This window comes from Muscardinus avellanarius (genome assembly GCF_963383645.1).
Source record: "Muscardinus avellanarius genome assembly, chromosome: 2".
Classification (NCBI taxonomy): domain Eukaryota; kingdom Metazoa; phylum Chordata; class Mammalia; order Rodentia; family Gliridae; genus Muscardinus; species Muscardinus avellanarius.
Window position 1 is genome coordinate 164362944 of NC_137787.1, and position 12796 is coordinate 164375739.

Below are 12796 nucleotides of genomic sequence, written 5' to 3' on the forward strand. Positions count from 1 at the left end.
CTGATTTTTTAAGATTAATTTTGTATTCAGACACCATGATGAATTTGTTGATAAGTTCTATAAACCTTTTGATTGAGGTTTTCGTTTTTCTAAGTATAGTATCATGTCATCTGCAAATAGTGAAAGTTGGAGTTCTTCTCCTATTTGTACTCCTTTGATTTTCTTTTCTTGCCTTATTGCTATAGCTAGAGTCTCAAGTTCTATATTGAAGAGAAGTGGTGATAATGGACACTCTTATTTCTGTTTTTAGAAGAAATTCTCAAATTTTTTCCCATTTAATATGATTTTGGCTCTGGGCCTATTGTAGATTGCCTTTACGTTGTTGAGGTATGTTCCTTCTATTCCAGTTATCTACAGTGCTTTTAGCATAAATTGGTATTGGATTTTATCAAGTGCATTTTTAGCATCTATTTAAATTCTCATTAATTTTGTCTTTGGTTCTTTTTATATGATGAAATACATGAATTGATTTTTATATGTTGAACCAGCCTTGCATCCCTGGGATGAACCCTACCTGGTCTTGGTGTATGATTTTCTTGATGTGGTTTTGAATGTGTGTTGCTAGTATTTTGTTTAGCAGTTTTGCATTCAAGTTCACTAAAGATATAGGCCTGAGGTTTTCTTTCTTCAAGCTGTCTTTATTTGGTTTTTATATTAATGTGATGTTGAGTTCATAGAAGTTATTTTAGAGAGTCCCTTTTTCTATTTCATGAAATAGATTGAGGAGTATTGGGATTAGCTCTTCTATACAGGTTTTATAAAATTCACTTGAGAAACCATCTAGTCTTGGTATTTTTTATGGTAAGCTCTTTATTGCTATTTTACTCTCTTTGTCATTGGTTGGGTTAACTTTTCTATATCGTCTTGACTCAGTAGATTATATTTATCTAGAAAGTTGTCAATTTCCTCCAGATTTTCCATTTTGTTGGAGTGTAGTTGTTCAAAGTAGTTTCTGATAATCCTCTAGATTTCTACACTGCAAGTAGTGATACCTCTTTTTTCATCTCTTATCTTCATAATTTGAGTTGATTTTTTTTTGGTTAGGTTGGCTATTGGTTTATATAACGTGGCAAAATGGATTAAAAACCAGAATACTTCTATCTGATGCTTGTAAGAAACACACCATATAAGTTAAGATAGTAACTAACTTAAAGTAAAGGGCCAGAGAAAGGTAATCCATGCCAATGGAACTCAAAGATAAACAGAAATAGCAAATATGATATCAGACAAGTTAGCCTTCAAGCCTAAGGTTATTAGAAGAGACAAAGCAGGTCATCATTCACTGGTAAAAAGGAACAATCCAGCAAGAGAAAATAATGAGAGTCAATATTTATGCCCCCAAATAGATGCAGCTCCTTTTATAAAACAAATTCTTTGTGACATTAAGTCACACATAATCCCAATACAATAATACTGGGAGACTTCAACAACCCTCTCACACCATTAGAACAATCTTCTGGACAAAAGGTCATTAAAGATGCTTCAGACTGAAAGAACACTATTAATCAAATGGATCTGTCAGACACATATTCGACTATAGCAGAGTTCACATTTTTCTCAGCTGCTCACAAAACCTTCTCCAAAATAAATCATATCCTGGGCCACAAAGTGAGCACTAGCAAATTCAAAAAATGTGACACACTTTCCATTGTCATTTTAAATTATAATGGAATGAAACTAGAAATCAATAATACACTTTGAAGGCAGTATTAAGAGAAAATTTCATAGCACTGAGTGCTCACATAAGAAAAACAAAAATTCATGAAATAAATAACGTAAGGACACAGCTCAAAGTCCTTGAAAAACAGGAACATTCTAACCCCAAAGCCAGTAGAAGGCAGGAAATTATTAAAATAAGAGCAAACATCAACAAAGTAGAGAACAACAACAACAAAAAAAATACAGAAAATCAACATAACCAAAAGGTGGTTTCACAAACATTATTAGTAACTAAAGTCCTTGTATGCTCACATTTCCTTAGACTTTTTTAACCTAATGTCTTTTTCTGTTGTAGCTCCCACCAGAATACCATATCTAATTTACTCATTATATCTACTGCCAAAACTTCTGACTGTGACAGTTATCCACCTTCCTTGCTTTTGATGACAAAAATTAATTTTATTAATTCATTTATCCCTTGAAACAATCCTCTTAAATTAAAGACTATTAAATAGTTTTACTGTTTTATAACTGAAGAATCTTGAAAATCCAGAAATCTGTGTAATTTGTTCAAGATTCATAATAGCACACGAGACATTGTAATTACTTAATGAGAAGCAGGGATTAGGTACTTATCACTGAGAATAAATGTCAAGCTATCAGAATGAACCCAAGGCTGCTCTCCTCATAATGAGTTCTGTTTCACTATGAAGGCCTGGTGAAGGCCAAAGTTAAACTCAGGAGAAAGATACTTGTATATACACTAGTCTATCTCTTAAATACAAAGTAATAAAGTTTATAGACACTTTTGACTTAGAGTGAAGAAGAAACAATCACTAGAATGTTGAGTCATGTGATCAACTAAGAATACACAATATGTTGCCTGAACAGTTGATAGGAAGGTATCCAACTGTGTCCTTGCCTGATATAATTCAAAGTTGAAAAATATTTAAAAAAAATAAGGCTGAGATCGACAATACAACAAAACCAAAATGTTTTGTTGTGTATGTGTTTGGTGCTGGGAATTGAACCCAGGTGTATTCTACTTCTGAGCTACACCCCCAGCCCTATTTTTTTTTTTTTTTTTGCGGGTCTGGGAATTTAACCCAGGGGCATTTGACCTGTGAGCTACACCCCCTGCCCTATTTTTTATTCTTATTTTGAAACCGGGTCTCACTGAGTTGCAGAGGGCCTCAATAAGTAGCTGAGGCTGTCCGCGAACCGCGATCCTCCAGATCTCAGCCTCCCGAATGCTGTGATTACAAGCGTGCACCACCACGCCTGGCTCCCAGCCCTATTTTTTATTCTTCATTTTGAAATAGTATCACATTAAGTTGCCCAAAGCCTCATTAAGTAGCTGAGATTGACTGCAAACCTAAGATCCTCCTGTCTCAGCCTCCCAAGCACTGATACTACAAGCATGCACCACCATGCCTGGCTCCCAAATCATATTTTTTAAGGAAACAAAGTTGATTACAAAATAAGAGCTGAGAGATTTTAATTTACATTGAAGTAAAGAAAGCAAATATGAGTTATATTGCAGTATGGACCTGACCTTTATTTTACGGTTTGCAAATATCAATATTCACAGAGCTATTTCTCTTGAAGCCACTCAGTTAAATCCCATAATACAAACTTCTCAATAAGAGAAACAAAACTCTGTGAAATATATATAATTCTTATTATTTATTTTGATAAAATAATATTCCATAAATTATTTTATAACATATTCAGTTTTTCATAAGCACACTCACAGGCACACACACACACACACACACACACACACACACACACACACATAGAAATACACACAGAAAAAAACAAGGTCTCTTGCTAAAATAATGGAAAGATAGGAATATAATGATGGCAGTATACAACTGACTTTTATATTTATTATTTTTATTTTTTTAATTTTTGAATATACAGGGTTCTTAATCATCCTGTGAAAATAACTTAAATCAATGTTTTAAATAATAGATAATAATTATAGTTTATAAAACCAGTCTTTGAAGGTTCAACTTCTTTTATTTAGGAAAGAATTTTCTGACTAGTAAAAAGACTTCAGTTTAAAATGAATATTCTGCTAATGTGCTTGCATAATTCATGCCACTTAAATTAAACCAGCAATAAAAATGAAACAATAATTTACTTTTAATTACAATAAAAAGTATGAAGGGAGTTTAGATGATAAAGTCCAGGCTGAATATACTGATATATACTTTTTAATATTAAATCAGAACATTTAACATCTCGGTGCCAATGTTTGACGATTTATTTTGTGCAAATGTTTGGCAGTAAGCAGAAGCTGTCTTAACTTTTCATTGCATGTACAAAGACTTTAATTAACTTCAGTGATGCACATTCCTTTTTATAAAGAAGTTAACTCTTCATTGTGATTGAAGGTTTGCTATATGACAGTTTCTCTACTGCTTTTATTTTATACCACTACTAAATGGACAGCTTCCTTTATTTAAACTTTGCCCTTATCACTTCTCTACAGGGCCCAACACTTTATTAGTGCCTTGAATTTCCATCTCCTGGATATGTTAGAACTCTATTTCCTTATGCATTAATGAACACAGTACATCTTCAAGGATGTCAGGATAGTGAGGATTATGTAAAAGATAAACCAGGAGAAAGTTTCCATCAGCAAATTTAAGATATAGTGAAGAAAAGTGCATCCTTTTAAAATATTTTTTGTTGACACAATGTAACTATTGATGTTTGTCTGGGACTGAAATCCTAATAAGGGGACGTATGTGAGAACATACATGAAAAATCAGTATAGTACCTATCTTTGGCACCATTTTCATTAAAGAATTTTCTTTAATGAGAAAAACTACTTCATCAAAAAATATGTTTATATGAAAAGGCAATGAAGGATAGTTGTTATTAATGTTATCAGAACTAGGAATTGAACTAGGAATGTTCTACCTTTAAGCTACAGCTCCACCCTTTTTATTTTTCATTTTGAAACAGGGTCTTACTAAATTGCTGATGGTCTCACTGAAATGCTGAGGCTGGTCTTGAACCTGCAATTCTCCTGTCTCACAAAAACTGGAATTATGGGCATCCACCATAAAGTCCAAGTACAAATGATAATTATTTTAAGTGTTAAGTTAGAAAATTCGTTAAAGGCAAGATAAATATATATGTCTTGTATTGTTTCCCAGAATCAAATATAATACATAGTACCTAGTAGGCATATAGAAGTTGAGTCCTTCATTGCTTTCACAGGAAAAGGACTGTCTAGTGGGAATGTGCTCTCGGCAGGAAACCAGTTTAGTAAGGGTAGAACGAGGAATGAAATCTAGCACAAGCCTGTGCACAGAAACATGGAAGTCAGTTTAAGCTACCTACACTATTTGGTGAGCAAGGCAGTCATAAATCACTCCAATAAATGCTATCATAACTGATATTCTCCAGAATAGCAGTAACATGTTAGAAGAAATGCCATTCAGCTTCTGCTTTGCCATGCATATTTTCATAACACGGTCACGTTGTAGTGTTGATCTTTGTCTGGTTACTTTTCCACATTGACCAGACTGTATTAAGAACTTTAGGAAACTTACAGAAAACAAATTTCTGGTTTTCCTGAAGCTGGTTTTGTCAATGTATTTCAGAAATATCATATTTCCACAAAAATACTGTTGTTGGTTCTGGCTTTACCCATGGTGAGCACAGAAAAGTGTTCATCTATAAAATGTGGAATATCTGAAGTTCTCTACATTTTATACTTTGTAAATGATTAGAAAGTGGATTAGCCGGGCGTGGTGGCCCACACATGTAATCCCAGCATTTGGGAGGCTGAGAACTGAGGATTGCGGTTCGCAGACAACCTCAGCTACTTAATGAGGCCCTCCACAACTCAGTGAGACCCTGTTTCAAAATAAAGAATAAAAAATAGGGCTAGGGGTGTGGCTCAGAGGTCAAATGCCTCTGGGTTCCATCTCCAGACCCGTAAAAAAAAAAAAAAGTGGATTGATGTAAACCTATGAAGCCTAATTAAGCTTTCTTCTCTGACTTGATGCTTATGAGCATATTCTGAAGAATAACCAGAACAACTCTGATTTGTTATATCAAATCTAAGCCTTATTGAAGATAAATAAAGAATATCCCAAGTTTCCTGCATAAGTGAGTAACACTTTCAGAGCTGAGGCTCTGTGACATATTGCAAAATGTTTAAAAATCTGTTTTAAGTCCATTAGACTCTATAAAACAGAGAATAATATGAAGTGTAAGGTGATGCGGATTTTACAGCTTTTGAAAAGATTTTCCTACTATACCCTGCTCAAATAATTCCATAAATTATCAAATTTGTTTAAAGTCTTATACCATTTTATATGCATTCTATCATTTTTAATTTTATTTTACCTTCTTCTAGTATATAGTATCATCATCCTTATGCAATAAATACTCAATTATTGTTAATGGGATTATGATTTTATTTTAAAAGTGATATAAAATATTATACATTCCCTGGAGTACAAAAAAGCATTCACTAAAAATTAACAGGTCAGTTGTAAAATTGACATAATATACAATTACTTATGTGGACTCTTGTTCTCTACAAAGATCAAAAACAAATTTTCTAGAGAAAAACTGCAAATAAAATCAAACAGAGAGTTTAAATTTTTTTTTTTTTTTTTTTTTTTTTTTTTTTTTTTGTGGTACTGGGGTTCCTGGAAGCCCTTCTACCTCCGGGCTACACTCTCAAACCTATTTTATACTTTTTATTTGGAAACAGGTTCTCTTAAGCCAGCCAGGCTGTCTTCCTACCTGTGCCATCCTCCTGTCTCACCCCCAAGCGCAGGGATTACAAGCCTGTGCCACCATGCCCGGCAAGTTTAAAAAATATTTTTGAAAAAATTTATATAGCTAAGTAAGAACTAGAAAATATATGACCTTCATACTATATATATGAAATTATTTCTAAATAAGCCTAAAATTTTACTTTCTTTCTACTTCTAAAATATTACAACATGTAAAAATTGACTGTATGGCACATTAACCAAGTAAAAAAGCAGGTTTTTATACTTCAGTAGGTAGTTGTCATTTTTATATGTGAATATCATCCTATATATCTGTAAATATTTTCTTTGTTTTCTCTAAATATGTTACTATTTTTTTCAAAATATTTCTAAATACTAACCATTTTATTATTATATGTTTTTCATATTTTTTCATTTTGAGGTCTTATCATCATAGCACTCACTTCTTGGTGCATAGTAACTTAGAAAAACCATTATTTTTTTTTTAGTTCTTACTAAAATTCTTTATTTCCTTGATCCTAACTTCTCTCATCTATTTTGCAGGACTAGGAAAAATGAGAAATAAAGAGTTAATAGGGATTGTGTTTTCCATGCTTACTATGCCCAAATATTTTACCAAATGACTTTCTGAAAAGATGGATCCTCTTTCTTTAAAGGAAAGATTATTAAACTCTATAATCTCCGAAGCTTGCATTAGTCAAGAAACCCTTTGAATCTATTTTATTTATTTATTCTTTTAATTGCTAAAATAATGAAGTAAAATTTTCAGATTTATTTGAAAATATTTCCGGTTTAAATAATTTTAAATTACTCTGTTCCATCTCTTTTGGACACATTTTTACCTTCTATTTTGAAACAGGGGCTCACTAAGTTATGGAGGGCCACATTCAATTGCTGAGGTTGGCTGAAAACCTGTCTTCTCCTGTCTCAGCCTCGCAAGTACTGGGATTAGAAGCATGTGCTACCATGCCTGGCCTAATTATTAATTCTTGGTATAGTTGATCCTCTTTAGTGTCTGGAAAACCTCCCAAACTTTAAACAGTAAGAAAATAATTCTCCATTTAAACTAGTTGATCCTTTGTTCATCTTCCTACTCATCCATGATTTTCTCCTTTTTAGGATGCACTTACTTTCAGCCCTCTTCAAAGGAAAGTTCCAGATCAATTAGCTAGATAGCCAAGTAGACACATGCAATTACCCTCTATTCTACCCTTTTTGTACAACTGTTGGTTTAATCTCTTCTACAGTTATAATTTGTAGCATTGTTTGCAGAAAACAAGGTACACATTTTATCTCATACCTGCAGTTTTTCCAGTAATATCACATAACTTATTTGCTCATCTAGCACATTTCTGAAAACTGACAACTAGAAAATTACTAACCACTAGCAGCAAATACATATAGAAGCAAAGGCCAATGTGGCAGTAGCCACGGAGAGCCCGCTTTGTATCCTCTCTGTCCTCTACAAAGCAAAGCCAATTTGGGTCATCTCATTCAGTGGGGAGCTTTGAAACACCTTGCAGCTTCATGTAGCAGGATGCTGAGTGTCTTTTTGACCTAGTTTCGCACAGGGGAAATGCAATGCTTAAAGCCAAGGGTACTAGGCATTAGATCTGGCCTTTAGGATGCCTAAAAGGTTAGCTTCACGAGTCTTCCAGTTACAGGAAGTAATAGCATAATTAGATTTGCTATTGGCTTTAGGCCTTGATGTTAGTTTTTCAAGTTGTAAGCGAATTGAAATTGAACTGAATAGGATTTATAAGTCCCCTCAGTTATATTAAGTTTATATTAAGGCTTTCTTTATGACTTTTAAGCCTTGACCTTTATTAAAGCATTTATTTTAGAAAACTTTGAATGGTAAATTTTTATCTACTTCTTTGAGATATATTTTTTAAAAAAAGTTTCACCAGTTTTATAATCCATAATATTTTGTGAAAACTTGAGATCCATATATCTTTTAAATATAAGAGTCAATGGAGTTAGATATCTCCTAGTTACTATAGAAGAGAACAAGCCTAACTTAGGTGGACATTGCTTCAAGTTTTGAAACTAATCCCATAACAAAAATACAAGATAGTTTACTCTTTCTTTGATACAACCAAGAAGCAAACACAAATTATTCTTGCTTGCATTCTAGAACTTAAAAAAAAAATTTAAACTCTTTTGTTTCAGCAGAATTAAAGACAGTCTGAGTTCTAGGCTCTCTCCTTTGTTGCAATACCCTGGAACAAAGTCATGCTTACTTGTTTAACTTTGTTAATTTTTTATTTTTATGTGAATTATATTGTAAATGACAAACATTCAGACAGGGCTTGGTGCCCTCCCCCACCCTGCTTCCTCTTTTCCCTCCTCCCAACACTGAGTATCCAGGTTGACCATGCTACATTGACACTTTTACACATATTCAAATGTAGCTCCTCCATTAATTGACCTCAGCCTTTTTCCTCTCCTACCCTTCCATCCTAGCTTTGCTGAGGTTCCCCTCCATTATCTGGAGTCCCTCTCCTTTTCCCAATACTCCCTATATAGCCAAAATATGGAACCAGCCTAGATATCCATCAACAGATTAATGGATTGCAAAATTATGGGAAATATATATAGTGGAATTCTACTCAGCAATAATGAACAAAATCATGCCATTCACAAGAAGATGGAAAGACCTGGAGAACATTATGTTAAGTGAGATCAGCTAAGCATAGAAAGAGAAGAGACGTATGTTTTCTCTAATATGCCCATACTAGGGATTACTGGGGATACCTATTTAATTTTTGTTTTGCCAAATGTTATTTTAAATTTTCTGAGGACAAAACCTCTTTCAACACATTGTTGCTTTGAGATTCTGCTCTTATAGCATATGCGTTTTTCTGTCACAAGAGGCCTCACTTATTGAATATTATGTTAACAAATTCCCTTCTGTCAAAATCCAAAGCCTCAAAGAAGGCAGGTTCTCGCAAACTTCAAATCCAGTGGCTGATCTTCAAAATGCAGTCAAATATTTCTCTATTCTCACAAATGCTGTGGAAATAAAGCTTCTTAAACAGGGCCCTGCTGCACTGATAATCAAGCCCTCCCTGACTTCTCTCCTAATTGTACACTGTGATCAAGGATGTAGGCAAAATGAACTGTGTCATTTACAAAAAAAAGTATACCTAAAATATAAAACAATCTATACTAGCTGATTTTGCTTCTCTCACAAGATGTTATTACATCTTCCCACCTCTTCACAATACTGAAGAGTTACTAAGATGCTTTAAAATGAATTCAAGCTTGGATAATTCTCTAGATAGCATCTCTCATGCTTTCTAGCACCTTCTTAACACCTGGCATTAAATCTTATTTTACCTCATCTAGATCATTTCTTAACTTGTACTTTTAGCTACTGGGGAGCAATAAATACATGACACACTTATTGGTTTATTTCCCAAAGGTAGAGCTCATCCCTGTGCACTGAATAACATTCAGAAAATGTTTTATAAAATTGGAAAATGAATTGAATGCACTGAATGTAATATGGTGCAAATTTCAATAAAATATATTGACATAGATCAGAAGGAAAAAGTTTCAAAAACAAATGACTTTATTATTCTTTTGAACTAAGTTTGTCAAGTTCACATTAAATGTGAAAGAAAACATTAAATAGCATATTAGAAGAATAAAAAAAAGTTATTTGAAACCATCATATTCAAAATAAAAAATGGTTAGAATATTTTCCCCACCCTAGTACTTTGGACAACTATGAGCATTCTGATTTAACAATTAATAAGCTTCCTAAACATCTCAAAAGTTTCTTCCATCAACTTTTTAAAAAATTATTTAGTAAATCTGTTTAATATCATTGTGGATGAGAGTATTATTTATAAATATACATTTGTAATTTTAATAACACAAAGTTTTAGGATAAATTTTCTCCATAAATGTTCATAAAGAAAAGATAACAGGCAATACTTTTAAGCTTTAAAACTTTTGCTCAAAGAAAATGAACTCAACTCATAAGACATCAATGTGATTCTATAATTCTCTACTATACCTGTATATGCAAATTGAACAAGATCCCAGAGGGCATTGGGGTCTATGCCTTCCATCTTGATCTCCTCCTGCTTGGCTTCACAAACGTCACTTGTAAACATAGCCGCAAAGTAGTCGGACACAGAACTCAGAACAAGCCTGAAAGAGTCACATGATCTAATTTACACCAGGAATAAAGAATAAAGTATAAAAACACTACATCAAAGAGAATGAGATGTAGAAGACTAAAATCACTTATTAATTAACTAATCAAGCAAGCAATGCATTTCTTTATTTATTGCCTCTGGATTGTTCTTATAAGAAACTGATTCTTGAGGAAATCAACTATAAATTTTAGTCACAGGAAAGTTGTCTATATTTTCTTCCATCATTTTAAATTTGTTTTGCCTTTCAAATAGAGAGCTTCAATTTTTTTGGATAAAAATCAAATTTAATTTCTGTTATGTATACCAACTCACTTCTCACTACATTATTTGCCCAATAGAATTAAAGTGCCACCTCTATCAAAATTCCAAATTCCAAATCCCGAATATATGTCCTTCTGTCTCTGAGATTCTCATTATATTTTTGGTTTTATGTCTGTTGTGCCAATGCAATAGTCTCTTGCAATATTATGATTTTATGTTGTTTTTTAAAATCAACGAGGCCAATTCTTTTTATTAATTTTCTTTGTATTAGCTATTAGCAGAATTTGATTATTTTATAAGTGAAGTTTTAAACTTTCTAAAGTAACTTTGTCAAGTTCTTCCCAATAATTTCTTTAGAATTTTGATTGAAACTGCACTAGCTTTTCTGATTTTATTTGAGCAAAGTTATCTATCTAGATAGATAGATAGATAGATAGATATAGATATAGATAGATATATATAGATATCCCAACCTATTCAAAGTCATAACTTCTACACATATATTCTGAATATCTTGTTAACATTATTTTCAATTTTTAAAGTTTTCCCCAAGATTTTCTTATATATTTTTAGTTAATTCTTATATACTTTAGAGGGTATTTTGATATTGTATATAATTTATTCTTTTAAATTTTATATTGTTGATATTTTCCTACTAAAACTTAGTACATAAAACTTTCCTATATCTGCAGTTCACCCAGCTCTTTGTTAAATTATTTTACTTTTTCTTCATACTTATTTTTATTTCAAATTTGGCATTTTACAGTTGCTAGAAATTCTATTTTATCTGGATTTTAAAATGTATTAATGTATGTAATTTATATATTTTTAATTTGCCCAATTTATTTTTCATTATTATTATTATTATTATTATTATTATTATTATTATATTAATTTTTTGGTGGTACTGAGGGTAGAAACCAGAGGCTTTCTACCTTTGGTCTACTCCCAGACCTATTTTATATTTTTATTTGGAAACAGGGTCTCACTGAGTTTCTGAGAGCCTCACTAAGTAGCTGAGGCTGGCTTTGAACCTGTTCGATCCTCCTGTCTCAGCCTCCCAAGTGTGGGAATTACAAACGTGCACCATCATGCCTGGTATTTTTTTGTTACTTTTTATTCTGCTTCCATTCATCTCATTTATTCATACTTAACGTTTTAAATCTTTTATATTGTGAGCATGCATATGTTTGAAGTATTTGTTTTATGCTTGCCTGGCATATGTGAAGCCCTGTATTTGATGTGTAATATAAAATAAAATAAAAAAGAATAAAAAGAAACAACTGTGAACTTATTTTGCTCTAAAAAAAAGTACCTGAATTTTTCTCTCTAAAGGAAAGATGTTAAACATTTTAAATGATGATACTTGTGTACAGTTTCCATTGTGTGTTTGTGTTTACCATTTTTAAATTATTCAATGAACTGAAAATGCAGAAAAGGATTATAGCTCATGGTTCAAACAAAATTAAACTGCACATCAGAATTGGTCCCTGAAAAGAAATTTACTGACATAATATTACTCCTCCTTCATCAACACTGTAAGAAATACACAATGGCAAAACTCCTTTCCATTCAGTCAGGAAGTATACACACACACACACACACACACACACACACACACACACACACACATATATATATATATATATACATATATACATATATAATGATTTTGTAAAAGCAAAACAAATATATACTTATTACAAACTAAAATGTATTTATATTTACTCTTTATTCACATTTAATCGTGTTCTTTAATTTTTGAATATAAAGAATTCAATTTAGTATCAATAATGTGAAAAAAGTCTTTAATACAGCTTGTAGTGTACTTCTAGGAACAAAATATTGGTCTGAATTTTATTTATATAAAAATAGTCATTTTAACTGCATTTCAAATATCTCATAATAGTTATTTTTCACTAATAGAGAATA

The 12796-nt window shown here is 32.2% G+C and overlaps 1 protein-coding gene across 2 annotated transcripts in view; it reads right to left on the reverse strand.

Moving 5' to 3' along the window:
* The window catches only part of KLHL1 (kelch like family member 1), a gene marked incomplete at both ends in the record, with an annotated part of 325168 nt that overhangs the window by 197769 nt on the left and 114603 nt on the right, over positions 1 to 12796 (reverse strand). For both annotated transcript variants that reach the window (XM_080690084.1, XM_080690083.1), the window contains one exon: positions 10459 to 10595. In XM_080690084.1, the coding sequence (XP_080546210.1) occupies positions 10459 to 10595 (137 nt within the window). The remainder of the gene's footprint in view (positions 1 to 10458; positions 10596 to 12796) is intronic.